This window comes from Aphelocoma coerulescens, chromosome 2, assembly GCF_041296385.1.
Source record: "Aphelocoma coerulescens isolate FSJ_1873_10779 chromosome 2, UR_Acoe_1.0, whole genome shotgun sequence".
NCBI lineage: Eukaryota > Metazoa > Chordata > Aves > Passeriformes > Corvidae > Aphelocoma > Aphelocoma coerulescens.
This window is the reverse complement of record NC_091015.1, coordinates 142,139,899-142,164,019: the sequence shown is the minus strand read 5'-3', so window position 1 is coordinate 142,164,019 and position 24,121 is coordinate 142,139,899. Positions and strand designations below refer to the sequence as shown.

The following is a 24,121-nucleotide window of genomic DNA, read 5'->3' as shown; positions in this document are numbered from 1 at the left end:
TGACAAAATTATGCTCTTCACCTTAAAAATACCTAAGCAGAAACTTCTCTTCAGATTGTGTTTCTTGCATTTTTTTGTATATAACACAGTTTGAGGGTTTGTTTGGGATGCTTTTTTTGTGGTGTTTATTATCTTTGTTCACACTGTTCACAGGAAGGAGATGCACATAATATATAAACTAAATATACTTTTTTATTAGCAAGGCTCTTAACAGACAGTCTTGCATTCAGCAGCTTAGGTGACCAAAACAGTTTAAAGCAGATTGAATTACTCTATGTACTACTAAAACCGTGGATAGGTGCTGTATCCCTGCATGAAAACATGCTTAATTTTCAGTTTATCTCACACCAGTTTCAGCTGACTTCCCATTTTCTACATCAGCTGGGAAAGCCACAGGTTTTTTTTGGGAAGACTGCGAAGATATTTTCACTGTTAAGTGTGATTTCTATTTCTGTCCATTCATATCCGTGAGTCTGTACATTTTTCTCCTACCCTTACTCCCCCATCTTCTCCCAGAACGGTGGGGATTATGCATCAGGGCTGGCCTCTCCTTTGTCATTGCACCAGTTCCTATATGCAGAAAGTGTGTTTGCAGTCAGCTTATGTTCCTCCATCCAGTCACCCTCCCCATCTCCTTCCTTTGAAATGCCAAGTCCCCTTCATTGCCTTTATTCCTGATGTGTGATAAGCTCAATTCCATATGTTCATTCCTAACTGAGACAGTAGCTGAAGCCTCTACTGTAGACCCACGCCTAAACCCCTCCCCCCTCTTGCTCCAGTCCATGTTATACAAGTGATTTCTCAGTCTATATTTTTCCTGTCTCTCCATCTCCCATAAAACTGGAGGGAGTCTTGCACCCTCTTCTCTTGCTCTTTTCCATTTCTTGAATCAGTCCTGTTACATTTGGCCACATCTGGTTGGAGTCACAAATTCACAAAGTGGTTTTTGTTTGATTTCCAGATTCCAGTTGTGTTCTGATTGTTCTGGTATCTCCTTATAATTCAAGCCAATTGTGCCAAAAAATGAACCCTCTTCCTTACCACTATTCCTCATCTTCTTCCTCTTTCAGTCTGTGATTGCCATCACCACATTCCAGTGAGATAGTTACAAAAATGCTACACAGTATCAGATATCACTGACTAGCAACTCTTTCTACCACTTGCTTTAGCACTCTGCCTGTACTGCTCTGCTGCAGATTTTACTACTGGAATCTCTGTTATTCATTGGTTTCAGCACCAGATCCATGCAAAACACATTCCTCATTCTGAACACGGCAGCTCTCTGAATGCCTTTTCCTCCACAGTTTGATCTTTCATTTGATTTGAGTTCCCTACTTCTCAAAATCAAAATAACTGACTTCTAGGTGACACTATTTTAATTTTTTGCTTTCAGTCTATAATCAGTGTTCACACATTAAGATAAAGCAAGCCTAGCATGCAAACCTCAGGAATGTTTATCATCTAATCAAAACAGAGGTTTAGCTCACAAGTTGCTTACACAAAATGTTCTGTACGTGTTTACATTGCTTATCTGAAAAAAAAGAAAGTTATGACCCAAGCATACTCCAGCAAAAGATGAAACAGGCACTGCCACACACAAAGAAATTATATTTATACACAGTATCTCCAAGTCCAGGTGCATTGTGTGTGAACAAACACATAGGTAGATGAATATAGTCCTTTATCTCATTTCAAACTAGAATTCCAGCATACAACCAGCATACCAGGTCTAACAGAGAAATGGGCAAGGTCAGAGTATTGACTCAGTAAATTGTGCCAGGGAGATGTAAGGTTGCAGGATCAGTTCTTGAACAACAATAGCTCACTGTTCACATAGAAGCTAGTCCTAGCATGCAAAGTGATGAAAAATATCTTTATATCTAGTTAAAAAACAACCTAAAAATGCCAGGATTCTGTAGTATTTTGTGAATACATAGCAAACCTAATTGGTAATTTTCTTTCTGCTGGCATGTAAGTCTACAGAGGGTGTCTAGGGACATAAAGCTGAATTTCAGTTTATTGAAGCATCCACTGTAGGCTGGTACCTACACATTGCCAGGGATCTCAGAATAAAGAGATGGAGGAGGAAAGTGCAAATTAGAGTTACTTAGCCTCCAGAACAAGCTGTTTCCTGGTTTGATGACTACTGATTACCACTAGGTTTTAAGAGTTGGTTTATTATGCCCTGAACGTACAAAGTTGCCAGTTAGAAAATGAGTTAACATGCAGACAGGTATAATGTGAACTCAAGTTCAAGGTTTGCTTGAGCTGAATTGTTCTAGTGTCTACAATGACAAAGCCATCTTTAAAACAGCTTAGCTTCTCTATAGCTACCAAGTAACACTGGAAATGCTTTTTTCCCTGCCCATAATCCTTGTTCTTTACACCAAATTCATCCTTGACCACACAATTAATTCTCTGTGTAATTCAAGGTTCAAAAAATTAACTGAACTGAAACTCCCAGTGTACCATTTAGAATATAAAATATATTGTTTCAGAAAAAGAGCTGTTTATATTTCAACATCCTTACTTCAGATTTCTACCCCTAGTGTCACCAAAGCCTTTCTTTTTCTGTCAAAGGTGTTTCAATTTCCATTCTTTCTGCTAAGTAGAATCAAGTGTTACAGTTATTTCAAACAAAGCAAAACTTTTCTTTCAGGTTGGGCAAGGGGAAATGGGGGAAATATTTGTACAAAAAGCTCTCAAATCCATTGAGTGTTCCTGTCTTGCTCTCACCTTAAAGAAAAGTCTAAAAATGATGACAGAACACTGTTATTGTAAGGCTCCTAATGCATTATCTAAATTAAGGTATAACAGTATAAACCTTTTGGCATTTTTGATTCTGTAAGTTACTCAAAATTAAACCATTACTATATGGACAATAATAAAATTGAGTAATCAGCTGCCTTTAAGGCACGTGTGTGCTACCTCTTCCAGTTTAGAAATGTCTGGGAACACTGTACAGCCCAGATCCTGCTATTACATGAAGATACCTGCTTGCTTTTCAGAAGTAGAAATTATGGTAGCAGAATAACAAAGCCTTATCTCTTGGCACACCACGTTGCTGATCCAGTCCTACAGCTTAGTCAGCAATTTCTCATACATGTTGCATTCAGTGTACTTAACAGCCAGTTACAAATACTCAGCAGTGTGTTGGATGAACAGCTCCTGTGCAGAGCTCTTGCCACAGACCCAGATCTCGACCCAAAAGGATGGGGACACCCCCAGCCTATTGACACTGTGCAGAGGCACTTCAGCACCTGTACGTTTGCACTTCACACTGCACACGTTCTTCACAGCTTTCCTCTCATCATTCCTCACTAGTCATCACTTGTCAGCAGTGAAGACTCACTACAAGTTTGCAAATTTTACTCCCTTTCATTCTCTTTCAAGAGCACTTGACCTAAAAATGGCCTTTTCTTTCAACTGGGTGTGCAGGTCAGGCCTGTCTCGAAGTTGAGGTTTTAGTTTGGTTTCCTGCAGCTTTGAGTAAATACTCTAGATTTCTAGCTCTAGCCTTCTTTTCAGTTCTTGAGCTGTGAGAGAAGCTACAGCCACCTCCTTCTACAAAATTAGTATTTTTCATTATGCAAAAATCATTCTATGAAATTATTAAAAAGAAGTTGCCCACACCCCCCAGGCCAGAAGTAAAATACAAGAATATTTCAACAATTCCCTAAGTGCTGAGGACTAGGGACCTGGAGCTGTGGGATACACTTTGGTGTCCCTTTCTCAGTGTATAACCACTGTTTCTGGGAGCCATACTCTTTTCATGCAGTCACTGGAAGACCCAGGCTGCTAGTCCAAAACAAAGCACTTTCCTGAGAGAGAGAAGAATCTGGTGTTGTTATCACCACTCTCTCTGGATTACTCGCAGAAAGGATTCCTGCGTTAACTCACTTGGGTGAAACTTAGGCTTACTCCTTTGTGGAAAAAAATTTAAGCACAATTCAGTCAGAAGAGACACTGGAAAGAGGCAGATTGTTAGGGAAATCTACTAGGAGAAATCTTAACTCCCAGTTCAGCATCTGGATACTACTTAAAATACTCTTAGCCATAATTTAACTAGGAGACACATTCACAGCATTAAGAACCAAATCCAGATGTAAAAGATGTTTTTCCACTAGACTATTAGAAACTACACAGTATGGGTTAACACAACTTTACAAATTCTGTAAATCCAAATTAAATTACTTAGGCTAAAATTTATGTTCTTCCTGTCTGTATTTTAGTAATAGATCTTAAGTACTAAGTATCCTTTTAAAATCCACGATATTTAAAATTTACCCTTCTCAGTGAAAGAAGTGCTGAAAGAAGCAGTCTCCCTTCTGCAAATTATTATATTACACAGGAAATTCAAATGCTTGGTTTTTTTCTAATCCGAGAAACATGTTTCCCCAAAAGACACTATTCAGTGCCAACATCTAATTCACAATAAATGCAGTGCTGTAGGGAAAACTATCTTAAGGCAAAGCCTGAAGTTTTCTATCACCTAGTTCCTCAAAATAAGTAAGAGGAGAGAAACAGAAACTTCTCTCAAAATCAGAAAGGCAAAAGTGAAAAAGTCCAGCTACAACTTTAAATCTAGCACTTCCTAGAAGACAAAAGATGATCTTTTAGCAAAGCTTTGGTTGAAAAAAGTATTTTTATACTGGCTTAATAAACATGACCACTGAAATGTCTCTGCCCAACTAGGGGGTTTTGCATGCAACTTTTTATCTCAAAAATACTGGCAAGATTGATGAAAAAAAAACAGTTAAACCTCAAGGTGCTGTAAGATTGCAGTGAAAGATACTTCTGTAACAATAGGTCAAAGATCTCTGCTGCAAAATTGTTACTACAACACACAGCTTGTGAGTAGCTGCAGCAGCTGAGGCTAGAAATGGAGCCATTTAAAGGTTTTTTTGCAAAATAACTGCTAAGTAGATCTTTGTTTTGCTGGCATTTTAAATGTCTCCTGTGACAAATGGAAAAGCAGTAACATGCCATATGTTGTATTTGGACATTTATATTGATACAAAACTGCAGGAATTTGATCACAGTGCAGATGTATTCCCAATAACTTAACTGCAATAAAGTTCTATAAGGAAGTATTTAGCACTTATAACAGTTAAAATTATTAGGTATCACAGGTTTAGAATTGGTTTCTATATACACAGTTTCTGCCAGAGAAGGTAAATTGTAGAATCTCAAATTAAAATATGAAGAAAACAAGCTTAGACTTTAGTGGAATTAAAATCAGTTCAATATCAGTATAAAAAAGTATCTTGACTAGTACTGACAATGTGTGGCTAAAGCCAACCATGTGGGCAATACAGAAATTGATAGAAATGCTCCTTTCTTTGTGTTTATGCTATTAAGTGGCTCTAGACTAAAATTTATTATTAGTTGTAGCATAATTTCATAAATTATTTTGGACTTCCACTGAAAATAGTAGTTTTAATCCTTGCATACTGTACCTTTTCAACTTCTATGTCCAAAGTCTGAGTAACTTACTCAGATGCATAAAGACCTGCAGTAGCCACAGAACCCTGTAATTCAGTAGGCACAGAAAACAGGCATTTATTGAATACAGCCGTCTACAACTTAGGAAAGTTAAGACAGCTGGGAAACGAGCAAGCACTAGCAGTTTCACAAGGCCCAACTTCCTTTTTAAAATCTGCTGAAGTTCTAATATGGAGATTTTTAATCATGTGAACACAATACCTTAAACTAACACGACATTCTTTAACATAAAAAAACCCCAAACATAAAAATAACATCTATTCCATCACTTTGGACTTGAATTAAAACATTTGGGAAAAAAACAGTTAAAACCAATCACTTCTGTCTATTCAGAGTTCTGGGCGTTCACTTTCCTAAGTTAACCTCACTATGGTACGAAACCTATGAGTGTGTTTAGGTAAACTAACTACTGTAAAACCCAGCAAATGAAATCTAGGTCTTACATTATGAAGCAGAAAGGTGAAACTTGGATTCAGAGGTAGGTACAAGTTAAGTCTTTGTCTTTCATAAGAAGCTTTAAGATTTAAAGGAACTATTGCATGCTTGTTTTGAGATTGGTTTATTTTTTAGCTGGCTGTAAGATATAAGCCTTTCTTAAGTTTCAAAAATTGCAGGCCAATATATTTCACTATCATGTGCTGCTCTAGAAAAAAAAGAGAACCAATTTTTGGTCAAATGGGAGATGAGAATATCTATCAGAATATCTATGAGAATATCTATGAGAATATCACCTTCGTCAGCCAAGTGATCCCATTCAGTCTTCCTGAGCTTGGAAGCAAAAACCCCTTAATTTTCTCATGTACTTAATTTTTCAGAAGTACACTAGATACTCATTACATTGACACTGTAATAAGAGCACTTATATGAGTACTTTATTGTTTATGTTAATGCGTATTCTCAGAAATGTACATATCACTGCAGGGGAACATCTCATGTTAGTCTTTGTGCACTCACCCAACTCTCGGCATAGTGTGAAGAAACATTAATGGATTGTGTCAAATCGTTATTAAAGATTAAATGGGAATGCTTATTCTTTTATTCCAATTACCAGGATAATTTAAAACTGTTAAGGAATACTTCTTGCTTACAGAAGTCCTTCTTACAGTAGAAAACATTTTGCTAAGTGCTCATTCCAAGTACTACTGTGGCAAATAAATAAAATCCTCGCTTCAAGCAGAAGGCTCCAAATTTGCTTTGGGACAAAGAATCACTTTGTACTAAACAAGCTTTCTGCTTTTAGAAGTTACTTAAATTTCATGGTAAGAGTATTTTTGTCACATTTGACACTAAAATGTAAAGCCACTCTGGTAGGCATTGCTTTTCACAGACGAAGTCTGCTCTTGTAGTTGAGCAAGAGATGACAGGCAGGCAGGCCAAGATAAGTTAGTCTCATTTTCTGTTTATCTGGAAGCAATTCCAGTTGAGATCAGTTGAAATAGCAGATCAATTTTTTGTATTTCTAAAGAATGAAATATTGTAGCATCAGCATCCTTTACCAAGCAATACAAGCGCAGGTTACTTGTACACAACAGAAATGTGACTGCTATCAACTTTTGCTGCCAGTGAGTTTTCTGTTAAGACTACATCTGTAATCCTGGATGTGAGAGTTTCTAATGTCTCATTTATGGTACCCCATCACCTCCTCCATCCCCACTTTCAATCAATTCATGTTTCTTCTTTTGTCTTATTGCCAAGCATCGTGCAATGCCCAGTGCACCTCCTTTTAAAAACCGTACAAAGTTGTCTCCCACCAGAGGCCCTAAAGCAAAGAGGTTGGCTTCTTTAGTGCATTCATAAGTGTATGGATCAATCTCTATAGGATTCCCCTTGCATGTGATAGGCTGATTAGAGTGATGACCTATGCTATGTCCTTGGTCCTTTAAAAAGAAAAGATTTGGGTGAGAACCTATCAGAACTAAGGCTACAGAAAACTTCAAAATTTTCTTCAGTCCGGAGGCACTCTGAAGAACACATTTCATTTCAGGCTTGAAGGAAAGTACATTGTGTTCAGGGAAACTAGTGTAAGCAGAATGTTGATTAGAGTCCACGGTATGAGACTGAGTACACATCATATGATAGACCTTATGGTATTCAGGGTAAAGCTTTTTAGGTAACTGTTTGAAAATTAGGCTTGTATCGGTAACTCTTCTACGAAACACATGGACTACTGGGATGTTGTTGTTATAGGCACATAGTACTGCATCAGCTGCTGTTAGTCCAGCACCCACAATCAACACAGGGTCTGCCTTCCCACGTAACTTTCCTTTGCTGATTGCAGCTCCGAAGTCAGACATGGAATGGAGGACAAAAGGAAAGTCTTCTCCTTCAACTTGCAGTCGGCCAGGAGAATCAAAGGTGCCAGTTGCAAGAGCCACATTCTCAGCAAAGAGGCAGAAGGGCACATGAGAACCATCTGTTGCTCGCTGATAACCTCTGACTTCCCAGTTTCTCTTAATAAGTGATTTCTGTCCATCTTCCATTTCCAAATGCTGTGTTGAAATATCTTCATTTTGTTGACTGCTACCTTCATCATCCTTTTCTCGGTAAAGCCTGGACACTGATGTTATATAAACATTGTCTCTGAAATTCTTTTGGAGGCCCATGACTTTAACATAGTTTTTATAATAACAAGCTATTTCCTCTGGCATTACTCGATCACTCTTTATATTTCTGAAACAAAATTAAATGGTTCCAGTTAATAAATAGACCTTATTGGTAATCTGAATATCAGATATGAAATATCACATGACAGATCAGATTTAAGAGGACTGAATCTGTTCTGTGTAACTGACACTGAGTTCATCATCTTTAAAGGCATTTATTTTTTCTCTTGTTTTCTGATACACAAGACAAGCTAACTTTTAAAATATAGTTTTAAGTCTTTATGCAATGTAAAGTGCTATGGTGTTTGACAAATTAGGTGTAACAAAGCTCTGGAGTATCACTTCAGCTCCATATGGAAGTATTTTACAAAGTTTAACATCACAGCTATCAACAGTACAATACTGGCTAAACTTGTACTCAGTGAAAATACACTTACTTACAATCTAATTAATTAAATGTCATAGTTAATTGCTAATTTTGAAACTCCAGGTTCAATGTTACTGGAACTAAGTATTCATTATACTTTACAAAAGACCTCTCCCTTGGGTACACTTAAGTTCACTAAGTATCAAATGAAGTAGTTCTATGTCACATGAGTGAGCAAAGCAAACATGACACAGGGTGTTAGTGCAACTATGTAAATAGGATTGTGAGGTTCAAGTGTTCAACAAAAAATATTTTTGCACTGCAACCCTGCTATTACATCTGTGCTTTTCTCGTGATTATTGCAGTCTCATAAGAAAAAATAGCTGACAGTGTAATTATTTGGAACAGTTGCATGAATTTTGCTGCTTCTTTAGAAGTAAGCTCTAGGAAGAAGGCAAAATAAACAGCACTGAACATCAGGACTACCACTAAATTACACTTAAAATCATATTTACAAGTAATCAGGCTATTCATTTCCTTAGGTTAACAAGATAATAGCATATGTACTTTTAAATGCTCAGGTTACGGCTCTGAAAATCCTCATGAGATATTTATTGGAAGAGGATAATGTGACTGTGACACCTCTTACAAGGAAACTTAGGAAACTTCTACATTACTAGAAGTTTACATTATCATCAATCCTTTTAAAGAAGGTTGTTTAATTGTAGTACAACAGGTCAGCATTTCTGGTTTTAGCATTGTTGAAAACTGTAATATATAGCTTCAGATAATAAGCCGCTTATGGGATTTCAGTTAATAAGGAGGCAAGATTGCTGTGGTTATCTAAGAAAAGGATTAAAGAACAAAGCTACAGTTTCTTCACTTCAAGGGTTGTCCTGAAATGAGTAACAGTCGGCCCTTAAAGACATATGCTCAAGTAACTACTTCTTCTTTTCCCATACATGGTACAAAAACAACTTCCTTTAATTTTGCTAGAGCAAAGTCAAAACAATTAAAATTTTAGAAAAAGCTCATGTAGAGTGTTCCTAGATTAATCTGCCGACACAGACCTTTAATGAACTTAAGTAAAAACAGTAAGCTTGCACAAAAGTAACTTTTCTTCTCAAGTTTTTCAAGAAACTTACTGCTACAAACTAACACTGAAATACTGAATTATTCTCTTAAAATTAAAATTCATAGATTTAAGATGCTGCAGCTTTGCCTGTAAAAGCAAATACTGAACTACATAACTTCCTGAATTACAAGAAAGCTGGTGTGCGCAGCAACTTCAGCTGCATCTGTGTTGAAAGATGAACTTAAAATACTTTGGTTGATTTGAAATTCTTTCCTCCATCTTACCTCTAATCAGAACTGCTTTCAGTAAGTGACTCTTTGTCAAATGATACTGGAACACACCGTTGCCTGTACGTTTGCTTTTGGTGCACTCACGAGCAATTATTCTGTCTGACCATTGCCCAGTTTTTTCCAGTGCCATTAGGCAATTTAATAAACAAAACAAGAAGCCCTCCTGTGAACAGTGAAGTTTAAATATTTTCCACTTATCTGGATTTTTATAGCCACTAGGATTCCCAAATAGATTATGCAGTATCTTTACCTGCGTTTGCTAGCTGCCCACTCCTTAAAGCTGAGGCCAGGCAATTCCATCCAGTCTCCAAAACTGATGGTTAGCATAGAGCCTTCCATGGACTATGGAGAAAACATGAAGACGCATGACCAGACACATTTCAAATTTATATAAAAACCAGTGAAGGTCTTCTTATTGTACTCATTTAGAGCAACAAAGTACCAGAACACAACATAAGACCAGGACATTACATGAAGAACTGATGAACCATTTTTGTGTTACGCATAGATAATAAGCAACCATATGAGCAAATAAAGAAGAAGGTGACGAGAGAGCATGTGAAAGGGAAACTAAAAGCAAGTTATTTAAAATACAAAAGAGGAAGAAAAACATGTGAAAGTGACATATAAAGACATCAAGATTTAAGATTTTGTACAAAAGCACCTGGAAACAGTGCAGACAAAAAAAAAAAGTTATAGAAAATACTCTTCATAATAGTTCATTAAATTTAAACGAACAAAAAACTGGTAATATAAGACAGCAGTCATGGTCACAAACACCCAATTAGAGGGCAATTTCTTCCTTCCTTTCTCATATCCCCCACTTACCTGGGCTTTGGCAAATGAGCAGTTGAAACTGCAACTGGCATTACCATTTAAAACAGCCCTAGGTAGTAAGAAAAATCCCAAAACACAGAGTTATCAATTTACCCTAGGACTGAGATGAAATTTTTACTCACATGCCAAGCCCCACCAGGTGGTCCTTTTCCAAGCACTATGTGGGGAATATAATTATGCTGTTCTAACTTCCAGTGCAGAACAGGTGGGTAGTCATAGCCAAAGTCAGCATCAGGGTGAAGCAACGTATCGAAAAGCACTGCAACTGGGTTTGAGGAGCGTCCTTCAAGGCCTTCTGACAGGTACTCCAGATCCTGAAGGATGACAAATTTTGAAAAATGTACATCCAGCATCATGCTATTCTGATGTACAGAAGTTGAATTGCAACAAAAACCAAAATTAATTCAAATTGCACTTTAGGTAAAGGTATTTAATGTACAGATTCAATCAAAACACTTTTCAGAAATAACTGCTATGATTCAGTTCTTTGTAACTCTGAATAATACATCTCACTCATTTAAAAATTACGTGTTAATAACAGTAGTCCTGGGGCAAGTCAGTATTTAAAATTCATTGTAGAACAAGAAGTATGTAGACAAATAGAGATCAGAGCAACTTAGTAACATCTGTATTTATAGAAAGAACACAGCTTTTAACAAGGGACTGCTAATATTTCTAGGAGCCCCATTTTGATAACGCAAAATTGGAATCTAAAAACATTAAGCTTTAAACATCAAGTAGAAAAGGCTCTTTTGACAGCTTTTAGCTAGTTCCAACACTAACTGTATTGTATTCTGAAATAATGGAGATATTATAAGCATTATTTTTAAAAATTAAAACTAGGATTATTTTACACAGCAGTTAGTGTTGAGAAAAATTTGTAGAACTTTATAAAATGTTCACATTTCAGCATCTATTAACCAGTCTTGTTCTAAAAATTGCAATAATTGCAAAAATTATGCAATAGCAAATATTTGAAGAGAAAATAGAGATTTGAAGAAAGAATTGGACGTAAGACCAATTTTTGCTGACAATGACAGTACAGCTTAGGTTCCTAATTAGGCAAAATATCAGGGGGTCAGGGGAGGATGAAGTACATGAAACATCTGTAGCCAAAACTTAGTCAGCTTACTCTCCTGCAAAAATAAAAGACCTTGAGACCTAGGGTAAACATTACATGCAAATAGCACAGCACTGAAACAAAAGCACCCTCCAAAATCCAAAGCCAAACAAACCCCTACTCACCCCCTACAAACATAAATCCATGTTTGTATTTCAAATAAATTAGTCACAAAGGCAATACAGTGATAGCATTGTCAGTAATCCATCAGGAGTACTGTGCAGTGAGTGGAAAACAGTGTTAACATGGCAAACAAATGGACAAATGGAAAGAAAAATACTGGAGAAGATTTAACCAATCAAATCAGACAGAAAACTTGGATGCATAGAAGGATAACAACTACAGCACAAGAGCAACTGTCAATACAACACAAACACTGAAGGATGCATACTGTTCCAAAAAGAAAAATGGGTTGTGTTGATAGAGGATATATGTCCCCCACATAACTAAAAATCAAATCTTAGTAAAAATTGTAGTATTTGCGAGTATTTTAACTTGAACTATGTGTACTTTAAGTATGTCCTTGGTGATAGTGCCCAAACATCCATGACACGACAACTGGAATTCCTGCATCAGCCACTGACCAAGTCATGCTTTAGACACTCCTGGCAGGTAGTAAGAACACAACAAAGAGTAGACTGTAAAACAGAAAAACACTACAAACTAAAAGCCTTTAAGAACCACAAAGAACACTACACAACCCAGGTTTGGATCCAATGGTCATGAGTTGATTCTATTTAAATTAACAGAATAACAAAATAACTTATTAATGCATTAATGCTCGCAGTAGGAAAAGACCTAGACAAGATGGCAACCAAAGCTTACTTGATCAACAATGGAAAGATGTCGAGCTTCTTCTAATTTTGTATGTAGAATGGGGTTTGGGTGTATAGCTTCAGGAGACAAATATGGCCTGTATCCAGAGAGCAGGTAAGAAAGGCAAATTCCTGAAGGTCCATTTCCTATTAAAGAAAAAAATTACTGCTTTAGTAAAAATGTTTATAATCTACAGTTTGTTAATCACTAAATATACAGTGACAAAATAATACTGAAGTAGTATAATGCCAGACTGTTTTGACTCAAAGCAACTTATAAACTTTGCAGTAAAATAGAGCTTTTTATAGGGCCATCCTCCAAATAAACAAAGCAAATTTTTTTTCAGGTAAAAAGAAACAAATCTATGACTTTTACACCAGGAAACTAAATGCATATAAAGAAGTTCCCTAATTTAGTATGTCAAATTCACTATTCTTTGTGTAAAAATGTCCTGACAGATAATGGTCTGCCTGTTAGTCATGGTGATATCTGAATATTATTGCCATCTTCTAACTGCATTCCCATAGGCACTGTACAACACAGAGCAGAAAGACAATCTGGAATACATGATCTTCAGGTTTGTCCATAAAATAAAAGGAAGAAAGAGACAAGCAGAAAGCTTAAGACTGAAAGTTAGATGAGAAGTTACAGGCACAGCAAAACAGCAACATAGAAGCTAAGTGAGCACAGACCTCCTGTAGGTAAGTGGTAAAGTACAAGAAACTCATGTAAGACCACATTCATTGTTCAGCAAGAGTATCAAGTCAAACACTTTTATCGGTTTTGTAGCATTTTCAATTTGTATATGGGAATTGCTGCAATTTTAATAGACATTTTAAAAATGTTATTAAAGGTATTAGATGAGACCAAACCATTACCATAAGGTAAACATTTCTATTTATTTGACTAGTATTAAACAAAGTAGGGGACCATATTTATCACATGCAAATACAGAAGTAACATTCACGTCGCAAAGTCAGATATCAAAAGCTAAATCAGAAAAGTATGTGCTAGGATACAGAATTTAAATATGCATCTATGTATTGTTATTTCTATAGCTCCTCTTCCTCATAAACGGAATGAAAAGCGCAGTGTTCTCCTAATGAGGCACTTGTGAGTACTTTGTCATTGTTTGCACACATGGTATTTAGCACACCCTATGCAAATTCTGGGCTTAAGTTACAAATTTATTCACACTTTTATATAGCAGGATGTTTGTTCTTACTTCTAACCATTTCAGCTCTTGATGTCAGGAGTTCACAGACCATTTACTTTCCCTCATCGCCTTTGCACACACTGTTTTCATCACGCGTTAACAATCCCACTTCTCCAATGCCTGTCTCTTCTCCCTTTTCCAGTTCCTCAGTCCCTAAATCCCCCATTACTTCGCTGAGATCCTGTTCATTCCCAGTCTCCTCATACATTGGATCTCCTTTTCCTCTTTCAGCAGGCTATACTCACCTGGTCCTCAGTGGCAGAATATCTCATACTTTATTACAATGCTGTGCACGTAGACTGGTCACAGCCAGAGACTACAAGAAAATCATCTGAAGAATCTAAAGACAGTGAAAAAGTTCTTCCTTACTCTCACACTGTTCTGCCCTTCCACAAACCGATCAACACAAGATAGCTGGATATGCTTCAGTCCAGGAATTTAAAGCTTAAAGAAGATGCAAGCTCCTCCTGTCACCCATTTGCCATGAAATGGATGTGAGAGACCTGTACCAATACAGAGAAACTACCCACAACAAAATCAAATGAAATTATGAAAACACTTTAATTATACCAATAGCTCACAGGCATTCCCATGGCTGAGTAAATTCTTAACTGTTTTTAGAATTTTAACTTGAACATAGTAAAGAATTTTCTATCTTTTTTCAAGTGCACAGCTAGGTTTTTTTTCCTGCTGGAGTATAAACAAAGCTTGTCCACAATAGGAAGGGGAAAATGTGTGCCATGGCCAAGGATGCCATGCTAACGTTCATTCCTACTGGATAAGCCGAAAAGAACTTAATGGGTAACAAATGTTGCCCAAACAAAGGCTGACAAGGGCCAAGGAGATTACTGAGGATGGGATTATGTTAAGGTGAATTACTGTCACTGAGCTCCCTGAACTTTTCTGGGACCATCCAGAGAGCTGATCCAAACCCAGTTCTGACTCTTTAAGCAGACTAAGTCCAAGGGAAAGAAATTCCCTTGAGGATATGCTGTCAAGAACACACAAGATGAAGATTCAGCTGCAAGGTCTGCAATTAGACTTGCTATGATTTTCTCAGAAAATTCTTGGGAAAAAGAGAAAAAAATCTTTTTGAAATGAGAAATTAATACCTGAGGGGTTTGTTCTTTATTTACACACAGTACCTCCAATAACAGCTCTGACTGCAATTAAGAGATATTACTATTATACAAACTTTAGTTGTACAATCAATATAATTGAAAACCCCATGGCCCTGTTCATTTAAGAAGCAGTTAGAAGTTTGTTTGAATATCAGCAAAATCTTCTTCTGATCAACAGCAAACTATAGTACAACCACCTTTACATTATGTGTCTAAATTTAAAGCAAATATTCAACTTCAAGTATCATAACAACCTTGTTATTTGAATGAGAAGTGACAACACTGTCTACACAGTAATGATCAAAACTAGTGCAGAAGATAAAAATGTTTAGCACAGAACACGCTCTAAACTTAAGAGTTTCAGCATGAAATTGTTCAACCCCAATGGAACGTATCCGTTTCTTCCCAACACAGGTACTGCACAGAAATTATTAAACAAGTAGACAACAGTGTGTTTATGTATGGGGGGGATGACAATTATTTTCATACTCTTCTACTACATTATCAAATCATTTTAGATCCCTTCAAAGGCTCTTCAGTGATAGCAGGCTGCCAGTGGAGAAGATCAGCTGGCAAGGTGTCTCAAATACATCCGTGAAAAAGCATTTGGACGATGGAGAAGTGGTCAAGGCAGTTGCGTTTGGTGTCAGCACCTAGAAAGGCGCTCTAGACAAAATAAGTATTGAGCACAGGTATTTGCATAATGCATATTTGCAAAACTAAACAGTGGAAACGGAGTCATTAACCATATGGCAAAGCTATACTAAGGCTGACAAAATGCTAGAAAACTGTTCTCTTCAACTGTGATGCAGAAATCATCAAATGATTCACGTCTGTCACATACACGTAAGTCTGTTACATGAGCACTATTTTAAACTATCATAAAGAGAGGTTTGTAAACAGGCCCTGTACAAACACCAGTCTTTCAAAGTTGTGGAGACTTACTGTGAACACAATTATATGGCAACATCAATCTCCAAAATCTCTGCTTGTTTGCAGGTACTTGCTCTAGTCCCAACAGCTTTGGACTAGATTATTGAAAACCTTCTTTACTTCAGATCTTTTCTTTATCCCCTCATGAAGTCATGGCGATAATGAGCTGGTGACCAGCTGTTGTTGAAAAACCTTGGCCCAATACACATCATGCTGGCACTCTCAATTAAGTTGTGTACCGATGGAGCCTCCTCCGTTATCCTGTCATTCAGCAACATTTTACAGATACAAGCCTTTAAGTGTTCAGTCAAGACTAGAGGTTTTTGTTTTAAGCTAGCTGAATTGACTTGGATTCATTTTGGAAAAGATGGGAGAATATTTAGACATTAGTGATGGATGCAACAGAGAAAAAGGCAATTAATGAGAGGTTAGCACCTAACCAACATACAGCACACACACTTTACATTATGCTTTTCAGTCTCCCCACAGATGACCCCACAGATTTCTACCGGTGTACCATCAATAACCCCCACGCATCCTGAAATAGACAGATCACATTAATCAAACCCCATGTCATCAACACTAGAATCAATATAGTTCTTCCTTTAATACTCCTGTATCTGCTGCCAAATATTGCGGCTCATTTTCTCAAAGCATAATTTGAAGTCAATATACTCCAACCAGTCCCTTAGTGTAATTTTATGCTACTGTTGTTAATTATAACAACTGTATTACTCTAATAAACATCTTCACTTTAAGGGTCCTAAGCATTAGATATTTAATAATAAATTATTTCATGCAGCAGGTCATAAAAGCAATGACAGTGACAGTGAATCTTTAAAAAAGTGAAAAAACTCACCTATTATTACTACAGGCAGAGTAAGAAGGGAGTCCCCAGGCAGAACAGTTTCTTCAATTAAAGGCATTCTTTTAATCTTCCTCCCAAGGCTGTCACCAAAGTACTGAACAAAGGAATTCAAAAGCTGTCCTTCAGTTTCAGTGCCGCTGTAAGTTCTAATTAAGAAGGACAGATGGGAGAAAACTAAAATGAAACAGTGAACTGTTGTCAGAACAGTCTCTTCAAAAATTGCTTTTGATGTTTTACTTCAAGAGCTAGAAACTGGCAAAATCAAGACCAAAACACATACGTTTTATCCAATCTACACAATTTTACTCTTCAGCACAGCTTTTCTAACAGAAGATTTTTAAAAGTCCACTTTCTCCTAGCAAGTCTACAGAAGGATAACAAAAAGGCACAGATGGCTCTGCAGAAATGCAGATTTCTAATCTCAGTTTATACAAAGCCAAAGTATAACCAAAGCATTATTTTGATCCCACACACAGTAGATCTCATTCCTCATTATCCTTATCAAATGAGGAGATACACACTGCCTAGCCAATTAACAACGTTAAGGCCAGAAAAACCCTGAAGGAGCAGCTAAGGTACAACAGCAGCATTTATATCCCTTCCTGCTGGCTGAGCTGCACACAAGACTTCACCTCAACAAATTCCCATTCAGACAGAAGTGAGGCCAGTTAAAGTCGGCAGTGGTGTGAGGAAGGATCCTTGTGAAGTGATCCCTTTAAGCCCTAGACATAACCCATCCTACCACTGTTAGAAGTTTTTACAGAAGGAACTGCCATGCAGTCAGATCAGCTCCTGCACAGCAGACTGCTTTCACGATGAGCCATTTTTCTAGATTTCTCAGTTCTTTGTCTGCAAAGTCTACTTAAGTTTCTCTTGTAACTCTTCACCATCTAGATGTGCTTCTAGAATACAAAGACTTGCTTTATAATGTTTTCTGTTTAATTATTTAGGAGCCCTTTCTGAAACATTTCCAGGTCATTGAAGAAGCACACACTATCAGTCTAGCTAGAAAGACAGAGTCAAATTAAGAATAGTCTGTTACTGCAGATATTTTTTCAAGTCTTTTGTAAAGTAAGGACAACCAATTTTTAATTAAAAATACCCCTACCAACAGTTCTAAAAATTTTTCTCTTTACAAATATGGTTAATTATTAACAATAAATAAAAGTACTCTTATCTATTTCCTAAGAATTTGCATATCTTAAAGCTATTCGAGTGTTTCAGCAATTATTTTCTACACAGGACCAAAACCGTAAGACACTGATCCAATTCCCAGGGCCTTCAAGAAGCCACGTACACTCTGTACTGCCTCGACTCCCATAGCACCCAAGATTCTATTTCAAAAGCCTTTCCTCAGTGGGGAAGTCTGAAGTAAACTGGAGACAGAGCTGTGCAGTAACAATAGCATTAGCAAACTCTTTAACACATCTCTCTGATGGCATTGTTAAAAAAGGTGGGGAGCTATTCTGAGGTTGTATTTATTTTGGAAAGTACTTGACACCACTATTCCCTGCAGTACAACAACAACAACAACAAAATTACACGCTTACTGTTTGATTACAGCTGCCCATTAACTCTTGCAGACACCTAACATACAAACAGCATGAGTTAGATGAAGAGTCAGAGAGGGGATATCTAATTATCATCCGAATTTTTTCACCTCTGCTTTTAGAAAGGAACAGGTAAACTGTTTATTTTCCAGCCTTTGCTCAAACTTGACTAAGGCAATTCTACCTTATGTTTTGCCAAAGACAGTCTTAAAGGCAGCATGCATGCTTTAGTGTGGTTTTATTATACTTGCTGGGCTTGGTGGAACATAAAACCAAAAGAAACATTTCAAAACTTCTTTTAATGGCTATATGCACAATGCTGTAGGCTACAAAAGGATCTTTTAACAATAAAAACGTTGCTTCTGTGTAGCTTAGTGTATCACAAACTACCAAACCGGTGATTTTGCCCAGGAACAGCTGCACACAATGTGCAGTTTCTCGTTCTTTGCACAGGAACATCCCCACACCCAGTGCAGTGCATATGAAGGACTGTTGTCAGGAGCATGTTCTTCCTTTGCAAGAACATCATACTGGCACCCAGCAAGATCTGAAGTTAGGGGCCACCATCTTCATAACCCCTGAACAACACTGAAAGCCACCAAGTACTAGAAGTTTTTATCTTGATAAAACTCACGGTAGACAGCTTCACAGTGGTGGGGATTTGACACAATTACCTATGGCTCTAGTCCTGCAGACATGCAAGGGGGCACAAGATGAGTCAGTTCCAACACTAGTGCTTAATTTATTTTATACTGGACACACCAAATAAACTGGAGAACTACATTCTGTCAATAGCCCAGATTCTAAACATGTGCCGACGTGTGCATCCACGGCTTTGCTTTTTTTTAATGTAAAAAACCCATTAAGAGTAAAACCACAGCATACACGTAACAGTTTTTCTCCCATTTGAAAAAGCTACTACTAATAATTTGATAATAACTAATGCCTAATTTGCTGCAGATTATTAAAACAAAGGGTACCTTTTCCAGGTAGCAGTTTAGAAAGATCCTAGAATACATTACGTACTTTAAGGAAAAAAAAAAAAAAATAAAGAAACGGACTGTGGTGGGCGGTTAACAGAAAACTCGTTATATAAAAGGAATCTGAATTTGGTCTCAAGCTGACACTTCGAGAAGCGAATTTAACACTGCCAGACTGCTGGATTTTCTCCAGATAAGCGGGCAGAGCGGTGCCCCTCGGGGCCGGCATCCCGGGCGGCGCAGCGCTGCGAACCCCGGAGCAACACCGAGCATCACCGGGCGCGGGCTGCCCAAGGTCACGACGCGCCCGCCCGGGCCCCGCCGCTGCCATCCCTTCCCCGGCGGGGCCGTGCGGGGCCGGGTAAGCGCCGCGCTCGCCGCCGCAGCCCCGCGGAGGCCGCAGCCCCGCCGGTGCCCCCGTCCTGCCCGCACGGCCCCCGCCCGCCGCCCCGCGGCCCGGCTCCCGCGCCGCCCCGCCGCTCCCCGCCGCCGCCTCACCTGAAGTGACCGGCCAGGGAGCAGCGGCAGCACCACACGGGCATGGGGAGTGCCGGCGGGGCCCGGCGATGAGGCTGCGGGGGGACACCGCACGCCGGCTCCCGCTCCTCCTCCTGCCGCCGCCACAGTGGGGCCCGCGCCGCGCGGTCCCTCCTCCCCGCTCACATGCGGCACCGGGTCACACGCGGGAGGAGGAGCCGCCACCACACCGGGAGGGAGGAGGGACGAGCGGGATGAGCTGAGAGGAGGAGGAGAAGCGAAGAGGAGCGGAGAGTGCGCCTTCCTCCTGCCGGCGCTGCCGCGGCCCCGCGGGCCCGCTCCCGCAGGAGGATGCGGGATGCGCCGCCGCCCCCGGGGAGGGCGGGCAGCCCCGGCCTGGCACGGGCGCAGGGTGAGAGGGAGGGCGGTGCAGCGGCACGAGGCAGCTCCGCGGGCCCGTGAGGGGCTGCCGTTCTCGGGGAGACTCACACCAGGCTGCGGAGCTGTCGCGGGAGGCTCCCGGCCTGCAGCGTCCTGCTCTGCCCCATCGGGTTTCTCGTGAGATGCACGTGAAGAAATTGACAGAAATCAATTAGAATTCTTTTTGACGCACCTTTCGACTTAACAGCCACCTATTCCGGAGCAACGCTTCATATATGATCAGTTAGTTGCTTTGAGTTGTGTCTTATGATAAATATTTTGCAGGGCTGCTTATTTAGGGAGAAGGCATTCCTTCCCTAGTCACACCCGTCTCAGTGACTGTGGGTGGCAGAACCTCAGGAGATCATCCAGTCCAACCCCCTGCCCAGGCAGGGCCACCCTGAGCCAGCTGCCCAAAAGCATGGCCAGGCAAGTTTTGAGTATCTTCAAGGATGGAGAATTCATGACCTCCCTGAGCAACCTGCTCAGGTATTTTTACAATTCTCACAATGAAAACATGTTTCCTTATGTTTGTGTGGATTTTCTTGTCTTTCAGTTTGTGTACGTGGACTCTCATGCTTTCCCAGGGAGCCACTGAGTTCCCTCTCCCATCTTCTGACGGAGTCTTCTTCATCCCCTTCCGTCAGGTATTTATGGATTAAGGATCCCTCCAGCCCTTCTGTTCCACAGGCTGAACAGTCCCAGCTTTCTCAGCATCTGCTTATAGTCAGTCTGCTATCTGAGACACCCATGTCTTAGAGTGCTTTTCTCTCTCAAAGCCTACCAAACAATGAGTGAATGCCAATAAATTTATGACTGTTTATTAAACAATTATAGCCTTTCCCACAGAGTTAAGCTTGACAGTTAGAAATGTCTTTTCTGTGAATCTGTCCTATAAATCCACAATACCAAGAGTTTACAAAGCTGAGGAGTTACGGCCTGAAGTGGCTGCTGGTAGCTGACAGTCCAGTTCACCTCAAGGTTGTTCATTCAGCAGACTGTCATGTCTGTAGTCAGAGAATAATTACTATTTAATAGATCTGGTCTGGTTCCAGTACAAAGGATGACTTTGTTAGATATGTGCTCTGTAAAAGCTCAAGGCAAAAGAACACAGGAGCTGAGCTGTACCACTGAGGAAATACAGAATATTGATATAAAATCTATATTTTGAAAGGATGAAACACGTTCAGTTAAACACATTGTTCTTCAAGTGAAGCACCAGGTCTAATATGTCTTTAGACCAGAATTAACCACATGAAGCTGCATTTAGCTTGCCCTGTCCTCAAAAATACTGCCTTTAGTCCAGGAAACTATGTGAATGATTTTTATGTTGACCAGATAACTCATACTATTTGAATATTCATACTGTTATGTTAAATGTATATGTATATGTATATATACATATGTATATTAAAGTTATGTTCTGCTTTTCAATGAGTTGCAGAAAGCTACAATAGAAAATATTAATTTTTTTTCACATAATAGTTTGCTCATAGTCAGGACAACCTCCTACCAGATACAAAACTCCATGTCTGCAGGACCTCACATTCAAGGAAACTAGCTATAACCAAGCAAAATTTTTGAGGTTTCACCAGCTACTTGGTGGCATCATCAGATGACATTGACTTCAAAATCAACGTATTAAGGACATATTTGGCTTTAAGTACCGCCCTTATTTCCTTCCATAAATAAACCTGGCTATCTAGAATATAATACAGAACCTCAGCTATACTGGTACTATTACTAGTTTGTGTTATCTTTATGTACATACAACTGAGAAGAAAAGCAAACACACCTGTGTCCACTTCTAAGATCGAGACATGTCTTTCCCCAGCATGCTTTCACATTTAAAATTAAAAGATTATATTGGACCTTATGTTTGTGATATAAAAAGGTAGTTTGGAAAAAGTACTTTAGAAATACTTAAGCACTTCTTTGGAAATTATGTTGTGCATAGAATGTCCTGATTTACAATTAATTATAGGTTTCTCCCAGAAGTACAGTTTTCTGTTCCCTTTAAATTCTACATGTTAACCTGGATTTTTCAAATGTCTTCGTTTTTTGGTTGGGATTTATTTCAAATCCGTGTCTCAGAATAAAATGTATTTTCTTTAGATGTACCTTTGTATTAGTTGTTTGTCACTGAGGTTGGAACACATGGGAAGAGACTAAAACACACCAAGCCACAGCAAACATTTCCTCACATTTTAAAGGGATATATTTTTCCTGTTGAGTTCATTTTTGTAAAGAGATTCAGGCAGTTATTGGCTGTTAGCTCTATTCCAAATCTTTACATTTTAAATCATGCTAGCCAATTAGCTGATTTAAATCTCCTTTCTTTTGCTAACACTCACTATACTAATTTAGATAATAAAATGGTGCATTTTTCAAGAATTATCTTTTTTCAAAATCGATTTAATTTGAAAATATTTCTTCCCCACATGTTCAGGAAGTTATTATCTCAACCAATGATGTTGGAAAATGCATTAAACAGCTTTTTGTTGAGCACAAGGGTATTTTAAACAAAATTTGTAGCTCTCCCAATCAACTGACTGGTAACTAAATATGTTTAATACTGACTTGACGCCGCAGAATTCTTAAAAATCCTGTGTGAGGTGGAGCATCAGAAGAGGACAGTGTTGCCTCAAACCATGACACACAGCATGGAAAAAAAGGGCTTCATCCTCTTCTGTACAAGTGGCATGGTCAGTGAGTAGCTGGAGAAGGACACCAACTGTGTGCTGAGCACAACCTGCTCGTTGTAATACAGCATGGGAAACAAGGGAAGTGACTGCAACATTCTGGTAAGATTCCCAGGCCCCCACCCACTGCAATATGAGATTAAAGCACAAACTAAGTAGAAAATAGACTTGCAAGGTTTCAAATGTCACTACAGGAATATGATCAACTCTGAATGAATAATGCAGTATCTCAGTTCTGGAGCTTACCCAGGACAGATGTCTCATCAAGAGCAAACTTGTTCCCTGTAACATTAAATGACTCCAAAAGATGTGTGAACTGCAAGGCCCAGCAAGTGACAATGTAATGAAACATTTTCTGAGATGAGCAAATAGAAAGTTTGCCACAAGCCTGTGGCACTCAGCCCAAAGCACAAGGTACTGAAGAAAAGCCAGGAAAGATTAGGAAGGCTTGAGTTTATTTGCTCTCAATACTGTTAAGCAAGACAGCAGCTAGGAAGCCTAGCTGCAAAACAACTTTCTGCCTGGCCAAGGCAAAATTGTAATTGTTTTCAAATTGTAAAGATGGGGGAATCTCAGTCAAGAAGTTCTGTTGCAGTTGTAACATAGCCTGCCAGAAAGTCAAGATGCTCGTCAAGAGGGGCCAAGAAAACATAAAACAAGCTTAAAGGAGCAGGTCTGTAAGGTTCCTGGGATCTTTTTATCATCTGTGAATAAAATTGTTTTCAGTGGTTCTCTTCAGATGTTACAAAGTGCTAATGAAATAATACTTGCTTGAGAATAAAGATACAAAAATTTCTGTGTCAAAGAATTATCTTAACAGTATAGAAGGTTTGACAGGAGGGTTTTATGGGCCTTTTGCAACCCCAGGGATCAATTTGCCTGAACATCCCAAAAGGTGTCTATTAGTAGTAGTATTCTGTGATTAAAGAAGAGACCAAGAATTCTGCCATTGGTTTAACTTGGTCTGGAAGCTAAAACACCACATAACCACTTGCTCACTGCCCCCAGTGGAATGGGGGAGAGCAAAAAGGTAGAACTCATAGGTTGAGATAAGTCCACTTTCATAAGACAGATAAGGAAAGGAAAATAATAATAACTATAAAAACACATACAAAAGTGATGCACAATGCAGCGGTTCACCATCTGCTCTCCAGTGCCAAGCCAGTTCCCAAGCAGTGGCCTAATGTCTTATTCTGTAAATAATCCCATCTAAGATCCCTGCAATATTGATGCTAGCAATT

At 38.8% G+C, this 24,121-nt stretch overlaps 1 protein-coding gene across 1 annotated transcript; it reads right to left on the bottom strand.

Annotated features, from left to right (window-relative positions):
• Nucleotides 1-136: 136 nt before the first annotated feature.
• OSGIN2 (oxidative stress induced growth inhibitor family member 2) lies at nucleotides 137-20,014 on the bottom strand. The gene is made up of 6 exons (XM_069005066.1): nucleotides 19,780-20,014; nucleotides 16,743-16,897; nucleotides 12,623-12,759; nucleotides 10,800-10,991; nucleotides 10,091-10,182; nucleotides 137-8,175 (listed from the first exon to the last, which is right to left on the bottom strand). The coding sequence occupies exons 1-6, from the start codon at nucleotides 19,821-19,823 to the stop codon at nucleotides 7,128-7,130; spliced, it is 1,668 nt and encodes a 555-aa protein (XP_068861167.1). The 5' UTR covers nucleotides 19,824-20,014; the 3' UTR covers nucleotides 137-7,127.
• Between the last annotated feature and the right edge of the window lie 4,107 nt (nucleotides 20,015-24,121).